Consider the following 22,683-nt stretch of genomic DNA (forward strand, 5'->3'; position numbering starts at 1 on the left):
GCCGGAGCGAGGCGGCGAGCGCCGGGGAGCGCGCAGGGAAGGGAGCGGGCAGCCCTGCGCAGGGGGCGAACCCGGGGGCTGCGCCGCGGCTCCGCACTCGCGGCTCCGCCTCAGCCGCCGGCAGCCCCCGCAGAGCCGCCCCCGGCCCCGCACCGCGCCGCGCCGCAGGCAGCCCCCGGCGCCCCGGGAAGCGTTGCGGACCGACGGCTTGCACGTCGGTGGTCAGCAGAAGGCAGCTCTGCGCCTTAAGTGGCAGCGTAGAGGAAAGATGTGTCTGCAGCGAAGCAGCGGAGCGGGTCCGGAGGACAGCGCGTGTCGCAGGTGCTTGGCAGCACACGGCCTCGGGAGGGGGAACAGACGCCATGGGGCAAGCTGGGGCACAAGGTAAGCTCAAGGAGAACCAGTTGGTTGGTGGGACCAAACAGAAATTACTTGAACTGTGCATGAACACTTGAGTGAAAGTAAAGACCGCTGTGCCTTTAAATGGGGACGAGGCTCGTAAGACCCAGTGAGGATTAAGTGTGACTAAAGGTCATCGTAAACGGTTTTTCCAGGGGTATAAAGTATTTTCCTGTCGCGAAGAGCTGTGCTAGCTTTGTGGGTTTGCCCCCCAGCTCCCGTCCCCGCAGACACGCGTAGCTGGTCCCTCGGCCGTGCGGGTGCTCGATCCGTTGCGCGGCGGGCGATGGGATCCGGCCGTTGGACGGCAGCATCAGGTCACGAGGAGACGGTCGCTGCCAGCCCCGGCCGGGCTGGGCGCTCGGAGGGGCTGCGCGACGTCCCGGTGCGGCAGCGGCCCTTCCCGGGGCTCGCCCCCCGTCTGGGTGCGAGGGGGGTGGCGGCCCGGCGGGTGGCGGGCCTGCCGGGGTGGGAGATGCGGCTCCAGGTGCTTTGCCCGCCGGCCCGGACGGTGCTTTCGCCTCTCGTTACGCGTTCGGGGGAGGCAGGAGGGTCGCCGTTACCGTCAGCGAGCCCGTGCTGCCGCCGCTGCCCGGCGCCGGGGCTGTGTGGCATCCCGGGGTGGCGGGGAGCGGAGCGATGCGCCTCGTCCTTGCAGGGTGCTGAGCTGCCCTTCCCCGGGGCCAGGGCTCGCTGCCGCTTCCAGCTGCACAGGATTTGGTCCCGCAGCCTCAGGGTGAGGGCTGGATTTTCGCGAAACGAGGAGGAGCTGCTGGCACCTTCTGTACTGGCGGGCGGCTTGATTTCTTGCTGTGCTTTTCATAGATTTTTAATAGCCCGGTGGAGTACAAATTGTAAAGGAAACTTGATACGCAGAGTTTTAGAGTTTGAAGAGAGATTATTCACCCTCCAGCTGTCGTGAGGTTTCACCTCTCCTTCCTGGCAGGACTGATCTTCCAGTTAGAAGTGAAACAAGGTCAAACGGTTAAGAAAAAAGGTTTCCTTCTGTCAGGGCGAATCTAAATCAATCAAATTCCCGGGCACCAAAGTGTGCTGTGTAACAAATGTGAGTGCAAAGGTAAGCACGTAGCTACCGGTAGCAGAAGAGCATGTGCGAGAGAAGTTGTGGGTCTTCTCTCTAAGTTCTAACACCTTGCTCTTTGCGCTGTTCTGCAAATTTGCCTGGATTTTAAGTATGGACAGAAGAGGGAGAGACCGAACATATGCATTTGATTTACTTAATAGAAAATATCTTGGCAGAAAGACATGCTTGTGCTGTGTATTCTGTTAGAGTTTGGCTTTTTAAAATACCCATATGTTCTGTCTAATGAAAAGCTGGTAGTATCTCCCATTCACCTAAGAATATATGTTCAAACATAGCTTGAGGTATGCTGCTAATCACGTTAAGAAAAATGTCTAGCTTAATATCAAACTAGCTAAAGTGCAGTCACTGGGGAATATCTCGGTGCTTGTAAACTTTAATTTAAAGAGTGCTATGAGGCTGGATTACCCGATAACCAGAACAATTGAAACAGCAGTATAAACCCTCTTTTTTGAAGGAAGACTGTAGGTCACTTTGAACAGCATAGAATCATAGAATCATTTAGGTTGGAAAAGTCCTTTAAGATCATTGAGTCCAGCCATTAACCCAACACTGCCAAGTCCATCACTAAACTGTGTCCCTGAGCACCACATCTACACCTCTTTGAAATGCCTCCAGGGGTGGTGAGGCCACCCTGAAACTTCCCTGGGCAGCTGGTTCCAGGCCTTGACAACCCTTTCAGTGAAGAATTTTTTCCTAATGTCCAATCTAAACCTCCCCTGGGGCAGCCTGAGGCCGTTTCCTCTTGTCCTATGCCTTGTATCCTTGTTGGATCTGGTAGAAATGATCCCCAAATGGCAGTGTGTAAAGGATTAATTTAAATTCCAGATTCTGGTTGCCTGGCATTAGCAAAAATAAAGCTTTTGTGTTATTTCTCTTAACAGTTAAAAATTAGATGCAGGAAAAATAAAGAGAAACACTAAGTACTGCATTTCCACACACACCCCCCCCCCCCCCCATTTACCTTTTGGTAAGACAGAACTAATTTGCTCTCCTATCTGCTGTGCATCCTGGTGCTGAGCTAATCTTTTCTATGCCCTAGATTGTTATTAGCCTTGCTTGCTTATCACTGAAAGATTTACTTTCTAGGACTCCTTTTAATTCCATTTGGTCCTACACTGCCTTTTGTCTTAAATGTTATTTTTTTGTAGTGTCCTTTGAAAGATTCTTGGCCTTTTCTAACCTGGGACAAATTTATAGTAGCCTGGTCGAGTTTTCCTAATCGTTAATGATCTTCCCAGCAGGATATGTTCTTTGTCTTCTTCCTAACTTGATTCAGGACGCATTCTGTTTTGAAGTGCCCTTACCCTTGAGCCATTGTGCTGGGATTTAGTGGATTGACCCAAACTCTAGTAGATTTTTCTTGAGGCTTTTCTGTGTCACTTTGCACAGCACTGGTAAGATACCTGCTGTCAAAGTGCTTGTATTTTAGTAATAACTCCTTGGCATTGTTAAAGTAAGTATGTTTAAATTTTCCTTTGGCCAACTCATCTGTTTTAATTCCTTAAGTATTCAGATTTGTTCTGAGACAGGTCGAGGAAAGGAGCACTTGTTCTTTACAGAGGATGAAACAGCAGAAATAAATGTGTAAATAGGCATGACCATTAGGCCATCAGGGGTGTTTCTATGGGTATGCCTGCTATGCCCAGAATGGTGTAAGAACAGTAATCCGCTTTGCAGATTTGGCTGTATGACCTATCACTATGTTTAGAGGTGCAGGCATCAAGAGATGCAAGTGTTTTCACAGAATTAAGAAAACCATCTTGTCCATGCAGTCCAGCCATAAATGATGCAGAGAACAACAAATAATAGAAAAAAAAAGTCTTTTCAGAGGCATATGAGTAAATAGAGTATTCTGTGCTGTCCTGTACACGCATGTGTGTACATGTATTCGTAGCCAGTGAGTTGTGGCTCCTAAGCCTGATTTAAAAACTGAATGAGTTCATTATAATCCCCTCCTCCCCCGCCCTCCCCCCCCCCCCAAAAAAAAAATATCTCTGAGGAATCAATCTAATCTGCCTTACTAAATGAACATGTGAAAGTGCTTACCAGGGATAAACCTGGGGACTCTACATATTTCTCTCTTTTTCCTCCAACAGAATGAAAACACCTTTGAGACAATAAAGGATTTGGAAGAGGAGCCAGTGTGTCCCATTCAGTATTCTCTGTGTATCTGCGTGCACCGCTTCCCCTGTTTGGTTTCTGATCGAGACGGGAAGGACAGGGAGGGTGTAAGGACATTGCAACTCTCAGAGAGAAGGTAGGCTTTTGTGCTGGCTTCAGGCAGTTCTGAGCTCTTTGGGGCTTAAATCTCCCCAGGATGGGTGTGATGTTGTCTACTCCAGGGCAAATGGAGAGGAGGAGGGGCGCCTGGAGGGAGGACCCAGGGCGCAGGGGACACCCTGAGCATCAGAAGTTGTTGGAACCAGTGATGACTAGAGCTGTGACCAGGGGGGACCTCTCAGATTTCTCTGCATGTGGTACCCCAGTTGCTGGGACGTACATGAAGCAGAGATTGTGCGGTGTGGTGGGAGGGTGACTTGGTTTGCAAAGGGGGAGCTCAGGCCAAGCCCCTGCAAGGCAGGTAGAACTGCAGATCCTCCCTGTGCTTCGTGTTCACCTTGCCTGTGACAACCTGCCGCAGAGAAGCTGAGCACAGCCCTTTGCTGACGCCCAGCAGCTTGTGCTCCCTGCTGTGCCCCTCTGAAATATTTTGGTTGATCGTCGTTTCATGGCGAGCTCTATTGTCCCCACAGCCAGGGCTACTGCAGCAGTAGCAGACCAGGGCTTCTAGTTCCTCCCCGACGCCTGCCTTCCTCCCCCTCTGCATCTCCCCAGCTCTCACAGAGGAGGGGTTGCCAGTGGTGCCTTCTCCAGGCAGGGCACATCTGCAGCTTCCATTGAATACCCTCCTTCCCTTTGAAAGCCCTGCCTCTTTCTGGCGGGTGGGGTTTGCTCATTTCCGTGAGCGCTTTTGCAGGTGGTGGTGACACGGGAAGGAAAGGGACATACAGTGCTGGAGGTAAAGAGCCGCTGCGCGTCTGGTTACACCGTGTTTGTACAGCTGAGGTGGGTACAAATCGGGGGTGGCTTTGCTGGAGAACTTTGCCAGGGCTATAACTGACGGCCTGTTTGGGAGTCCCAGAGCAGCACGTTCGGTAACAGGAGATCGCTGCGCTGCCTGCCCTTGCCGTTGCTGTTGCGCATGCGGCAGTAAACACCTCCTCTGCACAAAACTGAGTCCGGGTAGAGTCCATGGAGACAGTGTTGGTAAGAATCCCAGGTGCTGCAGAAAAGCAGTCTGAGGTCTCAGCTGAGCTGTACTGCTTCAGAAGGGAGATTAGCCATAGATAGGTACGTGCTTTCTTTCTCAGAGAGGGGGAGGATGGTGTGGGATAGTCCTTTGCTCGGTGGTCCTGTGGGCATGTGCACTGGAGAGGAGCCATCACAGGCCACCTCTTCCTGAGCAAGCCACCACTGTGGGAGGCACCGAGATGCTCAGCAGAGGCAGTTTAGGAGCGACAGGGGTGATCTGTCCCGCTGCTTGGAGGTAATCCCCTCCATACAACCCTGAGATGCAACGTACCCAGCTAGAGGGAATCCCAGTAGAGGTGGACAAAAAGATGAACACGTGCAGGTATTGCTCCCCAGCAACATGCGAAAAAATTCATCAGCAGTACATATCCTGGCATGTACCCCGTTCATATGGAAGGTGAAGATTTATGGTTTTTAGTGTAAGTGAAAAGTTGTTGGACAGTCTGTTTTGCCTTGGAACAAAACCATACAATTAAATTTCGCGAAGCAACCCGTGTTTCAAATCCATGGACAAGGTGAAATGCCATGTGCATGAGAGCGTTTCTCATCAGCGCGGATCTTTGCTGTCTCTAAAGCAGTGCAGGCTGGGGCTGTGGGTGCTACTGGAGATATGCAGCCCGCCTGCACTGCAGGAAGGTCATTCTGGTCTGACTGTCAGCTGGAGCTGTATGTTGTACAATATTGTACGTGTTGTGCCAAGCTTTCTGCAGGTAAAGAAAAGAAAGCAGCAGTCATGTATTTGACAACAGCAATCATAGGTGATGCTGTGAAGAAATTCAGGGAAAATCTGCGGCGCATGTGATTTTGACTACAACCGAGCTGTAGTTCTGACTTGTCTTGGTCACTTTAATTAGTAATGTGTCATTAATTTAAAAATAACCGGTGCAGTTAAAGAGCATGGGTGTTGGTAAGAAAGGCCTGGTTTCTCATGTGTAAATTCACCAAGTCAGAGGCACTGATGCAAGTGCCTGGATGAATCGGTAAAACAGGGCTGGGCTAGCCAGGGCTGGCACGGGCAGCGTGTGCAGCCTGTAGTGGTTTAGGCAATAGCTCTAATTCAGAGTTATGGTGGAGGTGCTGAATGTGCTTGGGTTTGAAAGCACACAGTCTTCGTTAGCTTCAACGGAAACTGCAGGATTCTGCTGTGCAAATCAATGAAACTGTGAGATACAATCCACTGTTCAGGAAAGTCAGAACATATTTTTAAGGAAGTCTCTGTTGGGAGGTAAAACCGCTGCTGAAGCGATAGCAGCGATGGAGCGTGTGTAAAAGAGCCTGGGGAGACCCGCAGCCTTCTGGAGCCAGGCAGAGTATTTCCTGTTCACTTGAGCTATTGGTCACGACGGGAAGATGCTTCCTACAAACTGGGGTTTGTTCTAATGGGAATAGGTGACTGGTGAATAAAGAGGGCAGTGGAGGGTTGTCTTTTTTCCCCATTTTTGGAAAACGGAATGCATTATTGTTCCAGTTTAACAATAGGTGGCACTTGGTTCCAGTGCAAGTAGTTATCTCTTCATTGCCATAAAAAGAAATCCATACAATTATATCAGTTCTGATTCTGAATCAAAGAATGAAAATAGCTTCTGGACAGGGTCTTGACTACTAATTCATGTGCTGTGCTATCTGCGTGGTGTGTCTTCATTGCCTTTCACTAAAATTCCTCTTTCCTGTGAAACCAGTTGTGTTTGTGGGTTTGGGATCTTTTTTTCTTTCCTCTCCTTGTTCGCAGATCCACTTGATTTTTTTCTGGTGGTGTTACAACGAACATTGTGCAGTCCTCCTAACGCTTTGTCCATCAGTAATGTTTTCACTTTTTTCTTGTTCCTGTTTTAAGAGACACTATTGTTTTCTAAGGGCTGTATTTTTGTTATGTCTTGCATGATGAGTGAATTCAAAGTACTTTCAATGGCATAATACACTTTGTAGTGTAATTTTGTGAAAATGCTTCTGTATGAATTACAAAAAAGATCATTTTATATTATTTCAGGGGTAAACCCTGAATTAATCAATCTTGGATGTGGTGTTTCTGTCTTCTAGAAATACGTGAAGCTTAACTTTGTTTTTATAGGTTAAGAAGGAAAAAAGCAAACAAAGATGTTCAAAAGTGCAGGCGGTGGCAAAACAGGAGTGTGTGGATAAATTAAATAACATCACTAATTGGCAAATGAAACAAAAGATTACTGTAAGGAAGAATGACTGTTTGAAAATGGAGAATGAAAACACGATAGAAGAAAAAGACAAAAGGAGTTTTTCATCTGGGGAGAGCTCAAAATTGATTAAAGTGCCAATGAAAGGGTAAGCTAAGGAAATAATCTCTAGCTCTTATTTGTAGTGCTATGTAAGTGTCTTAGGTTTTCTGATACTGTGGTAGTTGAAGTAGTTTCCTCAGTGGTGAAAGCCATAGTGAGTAGTCCACTGCTTCTCAAAAAATGAAGAAAAATTCTTTTTTGACAAAATGAAGCGCACGATGGAGGTTCAAATTTATTGCCTGCTCTAAAAAAAGAAAAGGGGAAACCAAAAGAAAACCCCCACCTAAATTCCTGTGATTTCCATGTCAACACTGAGGTAAAATGCATCTTCAAAACCAGAACTGAAGACTGGAGAAAGCAGTTATTTTTGTAGGAAAAGGCCACCTAGAAAAGAAAAGTAGGAACTTGGGGTTTGCTACTCCTCCCTTTTCTAGGTGATTTTAGTGATCTCCGTGCAGTTGGTGTTTTCCTTTTCATTAAGTTAATATGCCCTTTGTCAGGAGAGGGGAAAAGATGATATTACCAAACCAATCTCAAAAGTCTAAAGAAGGCACACGTATTTTTATGCAGACCTAAGCAGGAGCTTTTTCTGTCTGTCCTTCAAAGGAATCTCTGCTCTAGGTGCTTTCTGTACCGTGGCTATTGGATATAGTCCAGCTTAACCTGGATCTAGCTCAGATTCCACGTGTCCCCCTCACTCCTAGGGGAAGGGTTTTAAATACTTGGGCATATTCCACGATCTTTACAGTCAAGTCTGTGATTTTATCATAGATATTTTTTGTCTCTGTTGTTTCTGGACATCATCTTAAGTATGTCTGTTTCACAGAAATATTTTTTATAAACCTATTCACTTGGTGATTTTTTTTCTTTCTTTCTGTGTAATGCAGTAAAATTGCCCTGAATGCCAAAGGTGCAAAGAAAAGTAAAAGACAGCCTTCAAAGCAGAAGGCTCATCAGCAGATGAGCTCTTCCAGTGGCAATCATGGTCAAGTACCGGATGAGAGCACTTCCAGTGAAACATCTGAGGATGAAGGAAGGTGTGCATGTAAGGAATGTTGAAAATAAAACTTACTTAATGATAAAAATTGGCCTGAGAGCTAGAGGCTAGTTTGGGTTTTTGTTGTGTGTTTAGGTTTTTTGTAAACCTGACGCCTATGAAGATTCTTGTTCTTTCATGTGACCACCTGATGTTCTTTCTTGTTCTTTCTTGTTCTTTCCTGTGACTACCTGATGCGCTTTGTGTTGACAAACACTTCACTTTTGTTTAGAGTGCTTTTGAACATGCTGGCCAAGTCAACAATGAGGTCACGTGCACAAATTCTGATTAATTACATGAGTGTGTGCACAGGCATAGAAGTATTTCATGTGTTTAAAAAGGGTGAGGTATCTCAGTTTTTTTCACTGCAGGTACCTCAGGATTTTTTGCCCTGCTCCCCGCTCCACCTTTTCTCTTGCAGCTGTTCCCTCCTGACTTCTTGCCCACCCTGAACTTACTTGTGTGGGTTGTGGCAAAGTGCGAAAGAGAAGTTGTTGACACTGTTCAGCCCTAGCTAAAAATCTGGTGTGTTAGCAACACTGTTTTGGTCAGAAATCTAACGCACAGCCCTGTGTGGGCTGCTGTGAAGAAAATAAACTGCATCCCAGCCAGACCCAGGACACCAGAGAATCCAAAATTACAGTTCTTTGACCTGTAGGAGAAGGATTCTCATTACTGAAGAGAGCTAAACCCCTGGTATTAAACAGGGAATGCACGTAACCGTATAGCTCCGTGTCTGTAGCTGTAAGATTTCTGTCACTTTGCGTGAAGTTTAGGGAACAGTTATTTCAACTGTTTGCTTAATATCTTGCGGAAAAATTAGCCTTCCAGTAGACATTAATAGCACACAATAACTGTTTCAGTCTTGAACTATATCTAGCAAAGTTACTATACCAGATTTTAGTTTAATTCAGTTCTGCAATTAAGTTTTCAAAGCTACGGTAGGTATTATTCATAATGCAAAGTAAGCATTTCAGTACTGAAATATATTTCTGTTTTCTAGGCCTGCAGCAACAACCAGGAGTGAAAGGAACGAGGTACTGTAAAACTAGTTTCTTGGTAAACAGTCTCTATCAGCTTTTAATCACTTCGATGGGAGCAGTGTTTATGTAGTGATCAACCAGATGTACAAATTGCTGCTGGTACGCAGCTTTATTGTATTTGAGACAAATCTGTGGGCTGTGAAGGAGAGAATGAATCATTCCTGCATTTGTAATGGTCTGTAATACTAGACAGTGGAATTACAGAAAGTACTGTATTTTTTGTAGGTCAGCATACCAATGGAAGTAACTGATGGCCCTGGTTTAACTCACTCATCTGACCCAACTTCAGAGGATGTCCGGTTAGAAGCTTCAGCCTACAAGGAGACTATGCTGCTGTTGGAAGAGCTTAGCGTGGTTCATAGGGGTATGTTTTCAAGTCTCTGTCTTCAGCTGTTACAAGTTCCCCTTAAAACATGATTTCTTTGTAGGCACTCCTAAGTATTTTAATTTCATATTTTGATATAGTATCTCTTTGTGACTAGAGATCCCCCTCAAAAGCTGTGAAACTGTCACCTAACCTGAGATGTTGCCTGCATTACCAGCCGATGTGCCTTACGTTATCATTGGTTCTCTGTCTAGTCAGAGCTGGAGAAGCAGTTTCTTGCAAAGTACAGTTCAGCTCCTTCTAATGCGGTCATCAAAAGTCAGCAAGAGCTTTTTCTTCTTTATATCCCCTTGATGTGGTTTAAGCCCAGCCACACCTAAACACCTAAGCACCACACAGCCACTCACTTGTTCCACCCCAGTGGGGTGGGGGAGAGCATCGGAAAGGGAAAAGTGAGAAAACTCATGGGTCGGCACGAAAACAGTTTAATAGCAAAAGCCACGCACGCAAGCAAAGCAAAGCAAGGAATTCATCCAGCACGTCCCATGGGCAGGCGGGTGTTCAGCCATCTCCAGGACAGCAGGGCTCCGTCACGCATAACAAATACTTGGGAAGACAAAGTGCCATCACTCTGGATGTCCCTCCCTTCCTTCGTCCTCCCCCAGCTTTATATGCTGAGCATGATGCCGCGTGGCATGGCACATCCCTTGGGTCAGCTGGGGTCAGCTGTCCCAGCCGTGTCCCGGCCCGGCTCCTTGCGTACCACCAGCCTGCTCGCTGGTGGGGTGGGGTGAGGAGCAGAAAAGGCCTTGGCTCTGTGTGGGCGCTGCTGGGCCATAAGGAACACATCCCCGTGCTACCAACCCTGTTTGCGGCACAACTGTAAAACATGGCCCCGTACCAGCGACTGCGAAGAAAATTAACACTATCCCAGCCACAACCAGCACACCCCTCAACAGCTAATGACAAAGAGTACAGCAAAATAATGGCTTTGCTTAAAAATAATAAGTACATATATATAACAAATTTCAACTGTCATACGATGCTTGCATATATGCACAAGGCATTATATAAACATAAGCATCACTTACTAGGGCTCTTAAACTATGCTAAAATTTCATTAGGCAAGTGTTAACCTTGGCCGAAGGCCAAACTCCCCCCCCAGTGCTGCCACTGCCCCTCCTTGACAAAACGGGGCGAAAAAGCTTGTGGGTCAGTGTGAAGGCAGGGCTGTCACTTCCCAGGGACTGTCACTGGCAAAACAGACTCCACCGATTAAAATACATTTGGATAGTGAGAAACAAAGACCCCAAACCTGAGAAGGACACGTCGGCACCCCCCCTGCTCAAGCTCTGCTGCGCTCCTTCCCTGCCACCTCCCCAGGCAGCGCGGGGAGGCTGCGGTCGGCAGTCGGGACGTAGCAGTTTCTCTGCTGCTCCTTCCTCGTCCCTTTTCCCTGCTCCAGTGTGAGTCCTCCCCCAGGCTGCAGTCCTTTGGGGAAAATCTCCTCCAGCCTGGGCCCTCCATGGGTCGCAGGTCCTTCGGGAAGGATCCGCCTGCTCTGGCACGGGGTCCTCCGCAGCACTGCGCTGTGGGTATCTGCTCCAGCATGGTTCTCTCCGGGGCTGCAGGGGAATCTCTGCTCTGGCACCTGGAGCAGCACCTCTCCCTCCTCCTTCGCTGACCTGGGTGTTCGTTTGCGGGGCTGGTTTTCACATGCTTTTCCCCTTCTCTGCCCGTGTGGTGGTTTCGCCCTTTCCTACATTTGTTTTTCCTGAGGAGCTGCCAGCACGGCTGAGAGGCTCAGCTGTGCCCTGCGGTGGGTCCATTGAAACCGTCCATGGCCAGCACGGGGCGACCCCTGGCTTCTTCTCACAGGGACCTTCCCACTAACCTGCCACCTGCACCTAATACAGCAAAGCACTGAACAGCTTATACATTGGGCAGTATTTGTGCAGCTTTGTGTCTTTTCTGTCTCAAAACAGGTTCTGCTACTTTGTTGAAAATGCAAAACATGCTTCTTGAATATGAACAGAGAATAGAACGTCAGAAAAATCGGAATAAAGCGCTCTCAAGAGAAGTGAGGAAATTGGAAGATGAAAGGGAGGAGTCACAGTTCAGAGCGGAGAAGACTCAAGATTTGAAATCCGTGTTGGCTCACCAAGAAGCGGAATGGAAAAGGGGTATCCAGAGCCTTAAGTATGTAAATTGTGGTCTGATAATGTATTATCTTGTCAGTGGTTTTGTTCCGAAAGACACTGATGGTGCAGGCAACAGGATGAGAAGTTTCCAGTCTTTTGGGTTTGGGTTTTTTGAATCCCGTGGGCCAGTTATGCTATGAAGTACATAATGTGAGAGGGGAAAAACGTCCGGATACCAGCTCCATGTACAGTCTTCTGGATGTTGTTCTAACTTTGTTTTCTAGCAAGAAAAGAGCAAGAGAGTGTGTACGGGGAAATCAGATTTATAAGAGAGATCTGAGAGATGGTTGGGTGTGGGTTTTTTTTTCGTTTTGTCCTCACAGCTTCAGTTGGCCTATAATACTAGGATTTCTGGTAACTCCACCCAGTGCAAGTCAAACCAGAGCTTAGAGCATTTGTTTGCTTACCTGTTTGTTTGTTGGAAAGGTCAAGTTTGGGATTGCCCCTTTCCCCACACTCCTGAGCTAGACCCGGAGGTGTGAGGTTTCTCATCGCTGTTGACATCACGTCCGACAGGGGTGGCCAGCAGGCACCGTAGGCAGTTGAGCAAGGACAGCTGCAGAGCCCTGGCCTGGGAGGGGAGATCTCCTCGTGGTGATCCCCGGTGGGATGGCGTGGCTGGGGAGCTGGCCCAGCAGGGCCAGGCGGCCCAGGCAGAGAGCGAGCTCAGCAGGAGCCACCGTGAGCTGGCAGCTGGGGCGGCCCGCAGCGGCCTGGGCTGTCTGGGGGGCAGCAGTGCCAGGGCACTGGGGGCAGTGAGTGCCCACCCCTCCTCAGGGCTTGCTGAGCTGTGTCTCGAGCCCGGGGTCCGGTTTTTGGCCGCCCAGCCCAGGAGATCTTGCCCAGCCCGTGTGAGGTCGGCAGGGAGATGCCGGGCTGGCGCGGGGGCAGGAGCACCAGCCCTGTGAGGGGAGGCTGCGGGAGCTGGGCCTGGGGGAGTTGGGCCTCCCAGCGCGGGGGAGGGGAGTACGAGGAAGACGAGGCCGGTCCCAGCTTGGCCTGGGTTTGACTTCAGCAGGTGTTCAAAATCCTCAAGCATCTGTCAAGTATAAAGAAGTAGTATTTTCATTCTAAGTGAATTCTCCAAGCAGCGTTAATTTGTACTTTCGAAAGTTACACTTTTTATGAAATTACACTAGAAGTTATATGTAAAGCTTTTTCCTTGCAATATACGCCATTCAAATACAAACGTTTGTCAGTCTTTCAAGTAATTTTAGTGGTGGTTGATTCTTGTTTTGCAGAATTTCTAAAGCAGGCTTTCAATTGGCAGTTCTTCCCTTACGCTGACACTTGATTTTTTAAATTTTTTTTTTTGTTCACTGTTGCGAGTATATGGGAAAAAATAGTCAAAATAATGATCAAACACAAAGCTGCTTGCTTGTTTGGGTACCGTGGGCACACCATGGACCGTTTTTTACCATGTCAGTGCTTATTGCTGATTGTTTCAGTTGGTAAAGAAGCTGACCTTCCATAAGGCTTTCCTTGTAAGTCAGCTTCAAAATGAAATTGCTGTAGTTTCTCCCAGAGGTAGATCCGACTGGGGTTTAAAACTGTTTTTAATCGTATTCAGCTTAAACCCCATGCATTTCTGAATCTGGTTTTGAACACTGACATCCTTCTGGAGTAAACAGAAGCTGCTTGTTCTGCCTGTGGTCAGCAGTTGTTTTAGACTTACAGAAGGCTTGCTGAAAAATTGTTGGGTCTGCCATAGGTAAGTGGCGTGCTGATTCACCAGTATTGCTTCTGGTCACTGAATCTGTAATGTGTAGGCAATGCTCAGTATACTAAGAAAATGTATACTAACCATAGTAAAAGTTTACGATGCTTTGATCTGATGAGACAACAAACTCCTTTTTCAGCAAAATGGCTGTAATATGAAGATGGATTTTTTAAATTTTATTATAGAAGTGTGCACACTGGTGTGTGTTTCCCTATACAAACTTACAAATAACTGATAAATCACTCAAAGTTTTTTTTTCTGTATCTTGTACAACTGATACCATGCACAATGGCATGAAGTTAGAATTCTTTAAAAAGTTGAAAAGTACAGTAAAAATATGAACTCTGAAAACGTTTAACATTTTTTATGGTTTGAGTTGTCTCTGCAAGTTCATCATGTGGAATATCTACTTTTATATCAGTGCTTTTGTTTCTCAAATACTCCGTTAAATCCCAGATCTTCTTTGAAACAAGAAGAAGAAAAGAGGCTCAGAGTAGAAGTGCTGTGTGAGAAAAGGAGAGAAGACCTCCGAAGGAAAGAAGATCAATGTTGTAAAGAGATGGAGGAGAAACAGAAACTTGAGTTACAGTCTAGGAATTTAGAAATGGAGTTAAGAACACTGAGAAGGCTCTTGAAACAGGTCTATTAAATAATGAATTAAACTCTTTGTCTTATTTTCTGCTTCTTTTCAATTGTATTCCAGTATGCCTAGAGAAGGAGGCGCTTTGTTCACGGAAGAGGCGTTGGATAACAGTTGTCAAATTTTGAGAACAGTAGAGTACAGTTGGTTCACAATTGGGTGGTTGGTTTTTTTTTTTTTTGCTTTGCAGTTTATTATTCCCTTTTTCCTTTTTCAAAATTTAGGTTTCACTTGTATTTCAGGCAAAGCCTGACCTTTTTTTGAATTACTACAAAACATCCTGTATTTCGCCTTCTTAAATTTTCATAAGAAAATTTAAATTTATTTATTTATAGGTGGATTATCATAACGGTGGGGAATCAAAAATGTTTTCAAGTATGCAAGGGAGAATGGGAAGATGTATTGCTAGCTCTGTTTTTTCTTAAGATGCAAGCAGTTTTATTGTATTACTGCAGGTTGAAGAGGAACGTGATGAAACACAGAGACAGCTCTCTCAGGAAAAGAGGGCCAGAGCCCTTCAAGAAGGAATTTTGAACAACCACCTTGGGAGACAAAAGGAACTAGAAGAAGAGACAAGAAGATCTATCGGAAAAAAATCAGAGGTAAGCAGATTTTTTTTCTAATAAATTACATTTCACCATGTTTGTTTTAAAGTCATAATAAATCTTACATAACTTTTTCTGTTTCTTGATGTTTATTTACTGTTTACCAGTGTAACTTATCTGGGTAAATACCTTTCTTGTTTTCTCTTATGTCTAAAAGTTCTGGAAAGCAGCATCACTCCTGTATGTACCTGAATTACTTGTGCAAGTCGGAAGCGAATAGAAGACACTATTTACACCGTTTCTTAACCTATCTGTTATTTTCCATTTCATAGACATTTTGTCATCGCTTTTTAGGCTTTCTAGCAGTGAAACACCTAGCTACCTATGGCAAGGTTGACCAGGAAGAAAGTTGTTTGACAGTGTTTGTGTTTCCATTGCTTTTATTTTTTAATTAGTTATTCCCTTATTGAACTTACTTCAAGTATGCCTTTCTTTGCCACCTCCACATAACTAAAATTTTATGATCGACTCTCAGCAATGAATTCAACTCTCTGTAAGAGTTAGAGTAACTGGAGGAGAAAAAGCAATCATAAACACTGTATTAAAAAAGATCTTGAAAAGAGTTTACTGAATTTCCTAAAGAATGTGCAGTGCCTTGAAGCCTTTTTGTTCTTGGCTGTGCTGCCCAATAAATGTAGGGTGAATGTGTTTAAGTGGGAAAAAGTTATACATACAATAAAGAGGAAATATACAGGACTATTGCATTCCGGGGGTGATTGAGTCTTATAGCTAACTTTCAGTAATACAAAAGGATAAGTGTTCAGAAGACATTTGAGAAGGAAAATACCCTTTCTGGCCTTGTTTTTACCAGATCTGTAGCACAACTAATTCAACCTTAAAGGCAGTATTATAAAGGCATGCACATACAAGAAAGCGCTGTCATTTTAAAAGCTTTGGTTGCTGGTTTAAGGGGGGAAAAAACCGTAACTGTATATTTGGGATGTTCATTTAGGTTTTAAGGCTATGTTGCACTTCCGTTGGGTACGTACGTTGTACATGTGCATGGGTTCACAGAGTAGCTTATTGCCTGAAACTTCATCTTCGAAGTCATGCTTCGGTACTAGAAATGTTAAAATGCAGTTTATTGCTGCAGGTTTTTTGTAGATTCATTTCCCAATTGGCTCTTTATTCATTTTCCCTGTCATTCAGGAATCCAGCACTGATAGAGAACAGGATCTGTTGTACAAGAATCAGTTACTACAAGATGAGATTGCTATGCTAAGGCTAGAACTCACTCAAGTAAGACTTAGGCACCAGGAGGAACAAGGAAAATATTTAAAGGAAAATGAGACCTTGAAAGAAAAAAATGAAGCTCTCAAAAAGGAACTTAAACTGCACAAGGAAGCATTAAGACAAATGTTTTTTCAGTTCAACGCGGAGCTGGACTTAGTAAAGAGAGAATCTGCAGTGCTGACTTCCAAACTTGAGCAGACAAACAAAAGCAAAGACAGACTAGAGACAGAAATTGAATCATTGCGTTCCTCCCTGAACGCTGCAGTTCAAGAACTTGAACTTCATTTGTCATCAGAAAGCAATGCTGAACGAAGATTTCCCAGAGAACGTGATGAATGCCTTTGCTTGCAAGTCGAGCTCCATCGTGACCTCTCTGACGTGCAAGAAACCAACAAGAGCTTGTCTCTGCAGCTGTGTAAAGCTAAAAGCAAAGCTAATAGGCTAGAAAATGAGCTTCACCAGTTGAAGCAAATGCTCGGAGAAAAAGCTTTGCTTTTAGAAATGACAAAAAAGAATTAAGTCAAGGCCAGTGTCGGGCAAAGGAATGTGATCATGCTCGACAACTTGAGAAAGATCCAGTAAGCAAACTTGTAATAAAACAGGAGTCCCTGCAGGAGCGATTGGCCCAGCTCCAGAGTGAAAACCTTTTTACTCCATCAGCAATGGGAAGAGATGCAGAACAAGAGGATCATGAAAGAAAAAATAGCGGATTATGGGCAGGAGCATTTTAATGACATTTTCAACAAACTTAGAGCTGATACAGAAAAGCAAGTTTATCTAATAGAAGAGCGAAACAAGGATTTAAATGCCAAGCGTACTGATTTAAGGGAACAAGTCTTTAAATACGAGACTGACGTAGTAGAAAGACAGATAAATTATATGCGTAGAAAGAACAATTTAAAGTTTGTCCGTTCTTGAAATTAGTTTGTTCCTCCAATGTATCCGGTGTAAGTTACATGCATGGGACCAAAGAATACTCATTTGTTCTGGTTTGTTATGTTTCCCTCGGAATTGCGGAAAGTTTTGGCAACGGGGATATTAGTCCTCAGATCTAAGCAGAGAACAGAAAAAAGGTATCCAAGTCTAAGCTTTGATCAAGAAAGGTGATTCTTCTCTAGAACTTTTTTCCATCTATTTTCCTTAGTCCATGTTATGCCCTATAGAATAGTCTAAAGTATTTGATGGTTTTGATGTAAGTATTGCACAGATGACCTGAATGAGAGTGGTATAAAAGGAGGAACCATCCAATACACGAGGGCTGAGAAATGAAGATACAGAGAAGTGAAGTGGTTGGGGCTAGATTTATATGAAGCTTCTATAGAGGGGAAAAAAGAGGTTCTCTGTAAGCTGCTATCAAGATTGAAGAGTATTAGTAATGTCCAGCTGTTGATTTCTGTATGTGTTTTGAGGGTTCTGAGGGGCCTGCCTGTTCCTCAAAGTTCATGTCAGACGGTGACCTTAAGCTTTCTCTTTTATGATGTGTAGCCACACTCCAGCAGTACTGTCAATCATTGTAAACTGTGACTTGCTTTGTATTCTTACTACCAAAATAATGGGTTCCTTTTGAAGATCATGTGAGAGAGTGTGTGTGTGTTATATGTATATAGCTATATATATATAATGAGCTATCCAGATTTTTGTAAACCTAATCTATCAGTATTTCTAAAACGAGCTGAGTAAGAAGACTACAAGAGGATGTGATTCAACATACCCTTAAAGTGTATCTCAAAGGAGCTTTCAGATATTTGTATTCATTTAATTGTATTTGTATAGTGAAGAAACAGAAGAAAGAACAATCTAACACAAAGTCCTGCCTTCAGTCACCGGAGTAATATTTGCAGTCAAACTGTGGCTCTTAGATCACAACAGATTTCTTTGGGTTTTGTTAGAAAAAAATACCCGATTGCAGTGTGTTCCTGTGTATTGTTCAAGGAAGAACAATACCTGAGCCTTTTTTATGTGTTAGGAAACAGGAATCCTCATGAACAGCTGCTGATAGTCAAAGGTGCTCAGCTGAGAAAGATGACGAGAGGTCATCATCTGTGCAGATGCCTGCTGGTGGCAGGCAAAATTTCATACTTTTGGGTTCAATCTAGACAGGTCTAACCGTATAACAAAATAAGTTAAAGGCGTATTTCATGTTCTTAGAACTTTCTTCATGCTAATTTAACTGTTTCGTTAGGGCATGTTTGGACAACTGCAGCAGGAGCTTGCTGCTGCACTTAAAAAGCAATCTATGCCAGAAGCTTCACTTGAAGTTACTACGCGCTACCACAGTGACCTGGAGAGAGACAAGCTGCGCTTGCAAAAGGAGTTGGAAAAAAAGGTGAAAACTAAGGTAGTTAATGTCTGTAACTATATGAATAAATCTGAGCGTAGCTGTTGAAAGCAGGAGCGAATGTTGTCCTTTTGCACCACCTTTTGCAGTGTTCTTACGAAAACTGAAGTATAGAGGGAACCAGAGGAGCTTTGCAGGAAAGCTGTAGGGTGATTCTGTGTGTGTGTGCATGTCATCTTATCCCCCAAAGTTGTAACCTCATCCTGTCGCTTCTAGAGTATTCCTTCTTCCCACCAGCTCCAGCTGCTGTTCTTGGTTATGGTTCCTAAGGTGTGTTTTACACTCCACACCAACCTTGGCCATAGGTCTTGGATGGGTGGAGGAGAGCTTAGGCCTGTTTCTGTGTAAGTTACTGCATTCTCCTGCGCTCTTGTCTTTTCCGGCCACCTTACTTTTTCTTCTGCCACTGTTGCTTTCACAGACGCAGAAGCAGAACATGCTGGCTCTGACATCCAAGGACTTGCACAGCACGTGGGAGGAGCACTTGAAGTCAAGATCCCACCTTGAAGAGCGCGTTGCTCAGCTGGACGAGGAGAAGGCTGAACTGTTGCAACAGGTGAGCCCAGAAAATTCTCCAGGCACCGAGCCAATACCCAGGAGAACCACGTGCACCTTCTGGTCAGGTTCTTACGTATCATTGTTTTCTGTTATCCCTGCCATTCAGGCTGCGAGTACCTTATCGTTTGGGGGTCATGGAGGAAGCAAATAAAAGCTAGATGGGTATCCTTGTGTAAGTTCTGGAGTGGCTCTGTTGGGAAGAGTTCCCAGTGTGGTTTGCTATCAGTTGAGCACATCGAGCAAGGCCACAGTTCCCAATTCTTCCTTGGATTTTGTGTGGTCATCTTCTGACCCCTTGGTTTCTGGGCAGGTTTAAAATGCTTGATGTTTCCAGTGCGTGTGTGGAGGAGCTGCTGTATGTTTTCAGCGTAGCGGGAGCTTAAAAGCCTTGCCGAAAAACATACTGAAGGAATGCTGGGTAAATGAACGAGTACTTGGGAAACAAGCAGCGCCTGCCAGTTGCCAAGGGACAGCCTTCCCCTTTTCTCCTTTTCTGTAGAGGGAAAATGGAAGTACAAAGTCAAAACAGCTGCCAGCTCTCCTCTGGTGTGGCTGAGAAAACACCAAGAGGAGGAAAACCAGCATGTGGCTAAGTAAATGGCCACACAGAAGAGGTGGAGGTAATGGCCGAGGGGAATAAAATGTTGAAGAACTCCAAAAGATCAGATTCCTCCACAAGCCCCTGCCTGCTGGTTGCTGGAAGATCCCATGAAAGCTTTGGATGGATCCATGTTCTCCCATGAAGTGCATACCTACGTAATCCCTACTATGAGCAGAGGCACTGCCAAAAGTGTTCTCCAGCATCTTTTCCACCTGTTATGTCTAGAAGAGGATGGCCTTTGCTTCAGCGAGGGCATCTGTTTCTGTAGTTACGTGTTAGTCTGTTTGATGTGAAACCTGAAGGGATGGAATATCCTCAGGAATTCCGTCCCGTGGCATTCTGTGGAACGTGGCTAACGGATAGAGACGTCCGGCAGCTTCTCTGTGGAGAGCGCTAGATGCACAGACTGTACGTAGGTATTTTTCCTGTGCTCTGTTTGTGTGATACACTTTCAAAAGAGAAAAGAAAGATGTGAGAGTGAAAGAAAGGAAGTGAAGAAGCTGGTAGAGTTGAAACGCCCAGCTGAACTACGTCTGGACCAAGAAATGAAAAGAAACCTCGATCTGCAGAAAGACTGTAAGAGGGACGGCTTTTTAGCGTGGTGAAGAGGTATCCGTGCGTAGAAGTCATGTTTTATTAAACTTTAGTGTAAAAATAGGTGTACCTAACTGTGAGCAGATGCCGGCCTCGTGTTAGTTCTTGCAAGGTACTTCTGTACACCACCCCCTAGTTTTCACTAGCTGCCAAAACAACTGCAGGTGCAGGTAGCCCTGCAGTTCTCCTGGGAAAAAGGGAGTCTTTCATTCCTCTTTTCAGGTGAAATCTGGACTCTCCAAGTGTATGTGGCGCAGGAATACTGGTTTTTCCTGGTAATTCCTAGTGTGTCAAGCACGTTAAAGATGAAGCAAGCTGTGTCTGTGCTGTTTACATGAGAGTATGTGAAAAAGTCCAGTTTTGTTCCTTTGCTTCATTGTTTTCATGACTAGTTTGCTGTGCAGGTTGAAGAGGCTGCTGAGCAGAGCTACGAAGGAACTAAGGGTGTATGAGGAGAGAGGGGGACTGTCCCAGCTTAATTTGCAGGGAGAAGTGAAGAACAGGTATTCTGAAGTGGTCAATGAAATTGGCAGATTAAGAACAAAGGTGAGCTTTGCTTTGTTTGGGTTATTGTGGTGTTTTTTCTTGTGAAACCTTTGTTCTTTCTTTATACTTCTTTTCATATTGTTGACTTTTTTTCTTGGCTGTATTTCTGAAATTATTTGGCTGTTTTTTGATGTTCCTTCTATGGTCACAGTAGTAGGCGACTGTAATACTGATGTAGCTCTTAGGGGTAAAGACGGAAGTGTTACGTACACAGCAGTATCTGCGAGGGCACATCAGGGGTAGGCTGTCCTGCAGAGGAAGGGCAAAGCAAGAGCCGCAGCAAGGCTGGCAGGGTCTGTGACCACACAGGCCAGGGATCAGCCCCACAGGCCCTCACCAAGAAGAGCAGAAGAGTTCTGGGGACAGTAAGCAGAGTGCGCCAAGAGTGCAGATCACCAGGCCGGTCCATAGGGATGGGCAGGTCTGCAGTCCTACTGGGCCGTCACGTCCATGGGTGAGGGTCAGGGCTGAGAGCAGTGAAGGCCCAGCACAGGCCTGGCTGCAGCTTGAGGCCGTGGCAGCATCGTCGGGCTCCGACGGATGCATTCCCTCTCGGAAGAGAGGGGAGTAACGCCACCATCACTCGGAACAGCTCTGTGCAGTTGGCCTTGCCCAAGGTCACCCCCTGAAGGCTGTCTCGGGCACGAGTTGAGCAGGAGGCAGGTGGGGGTTTGCTTTTCGGAATGGTGTCTTTGCTTCCCAGGGCACAATGCAGTGTGAGGTGGTGCGGAAGAAACCCTGTAACTTGTTGCTTACTAGTAGCTGACTCAGTCCGTCTTTCCCTTGTCATGGAGGCCCAGAAGTAGAGTTCCCAGAAGTGCTTCTGAGGTTGCTCTGGGTGATAGATTCTAGTTTTTAATTTTGCATCCTTTCTGTCTAATAATAAACAAACAGTTCCTGTTGTGCCCTTAACACTATATCCACAGGACCCATCAGCACTCCCTTATCTTCCAAGCCTGAAACTGAATTTCAGCCCAGGCAGCTACCAAAGTCCCTACCAACTAAAACTGGGTAATCACGGGGGGGTTTAATACCATTCTGAAACATTTGACATTGCACAGGAAGTGTAGGGTCTCCTGGTCTTGGCTGGGGAATGACCTGTAAAAAACCCAAGTTTTTGTGGCTGAGCATGTGTGCACTTGAAAAAGGACTAGAGAAGAAATACTTCCTCCTGGAAAGAGCACAGAGATGGATTGTGTTTACTCTGTATTGCCACCTTGTAAATAAATTCCTGCCTTTCTTCTAATGTTTGGAAGAAAACAAATGCACCCAATTAAAAAATGCATTTTGCTCTCCATTCCCCCATTAAATGGTCAGACTGATTACAGAGGTGCTCTTGAAATGGCTGCTGCTCATAGCCATTTCCCAAAACTCATAGAATTCAGGTTTTGCAACCTGAATTTACTTGGCTGTGTTTTCAACAAAAGTCTTTTTTCTGTCTTTTTAAAATTATTATTTATTATAGCTTTTCCTTCTAGGGATCATGTCTACAATAACAGAACGCTGCTAATACACTGAGGATCAGCTAAGGAAAGTGACTGTACATCAGCCACTTTGGTCGGCGAGAACACTGCCAGAGCGAATAGGCTTGATAAAGCTGTGAAGGCTCATTCCAGAAAGCAAAATGAAGGTTTTAGGAGCTGTACCATTATTAGCGATGAAGAAAAAGAAGGTATTTCAAAGGGCTGAATCTTCTCCCTAAAAAGTGGTACCAGATTCCTGTCCTGTTGTCATCAATATTTTCACTGCTAATCACAGTGAAGTGTGTCCCTCTCTCTGATTGAGGATTTCTTTCCCATCTCTCTGTTTTTCACAAACTCATTGGCAAGAGACAGTTTCTAAGAGGAAGAAGTGTGCTGCCAAGGTGTTCCATGAGTCAAACCATCTAGGGTATACTGGACTGTGACATCACCCCAAAACCTTATGGTACTTATAATAAGGTTTCACCACGCTGAACTACCTAGCGGCATCACCGCAGCAGTAGAATAGGAGGATGGTTCCCAACTTATCTACACCAAAGGCGTGACCTGTCTTTTGATTTCTGGACCACGTTTCCATACCCTCAGTGCGCGTTTGTGTTCTTTTGTGGCAGTGCCAGCTCGGCCACATTTACTGGAAAGTAACTTTCTGACCCTGTCATGGCAAGGCAGGTAACTAGATGGTGCCTACAGCCCCCCC

The 22,683-nt window shown here is 45.4% G+C and overlaps 1 protein-coding gene and 1 long non-coding RNA gene across 2 annotated transcripts; both read left to right on the forward strand.

Moving 5' to 3' along the window:
* Positions 1-324: 324 nt before the first annotated feature.
* LOC129734610 (uncharacterized) lies at positions 325-22,683 on the forward strand. The gene is made up of 3 exons (XR_008730134.1): positions 325-384; positions 6,885-7,111; positions 21,984-22,683. It is a non-coding gene; the product is annotated as an uncharacterized LOC129734610 (long non-coding RNA).
* Positions 13,853-16,585, forward strand: LOC129734609 (ankyrin repeat domain-containing protein 26-like). The gene is made up of 3 exons (XM_055698241.1): positions 13,853-14,030; positions 14,486-14,632; positions 15,785-16,585. Exons 1-3 carry the CDS (start codon positions 13,950-13,952, stop codon positions 16,385-16,387), a joined length of 831 nt encoding a protein of 276 aa, XP_055554216.1. The 5' UTR covers positions 13,853-13,949; the 3' UTR covers positions 16,388-16,585.

The sequence above is a fragment of the Falco cherrug genome, chromosome W, assembly GCF_023634085.1.
Source record: "Falco cherrug isolate bFalChe1 chromosome W, bFalChe1.pri, whole genome shotgun sequence".
NCBI lineage: Eukaryota > Metazoa > Chordata > Aves > Falconiformes > Falconidae > Falco > Falco cherrug.

Coding starts and splice junctions, on each gene's coding strand:
- LOC129734609 (XM_055698241.1), top strand. CDS start 13,950: ATGGAGGAGAAACAGAAACTTGAGTTACAGTCTAGGAATTTAGAAATG. Junction 14,031..14,485: donor TGAGAAGGCTCTTGAAACAG/GTCTATTAAATA, acceptor GTATTACTGCAG/GTTGAAGAGGAACGTGATGA. Junction 14,633..15,784: donor CTATCGGAAAAAAATCAGAG/GTAAGCAGATTT, acceptor CCTGTCATTCAG/GAATCCAGCACTGATAGAGA.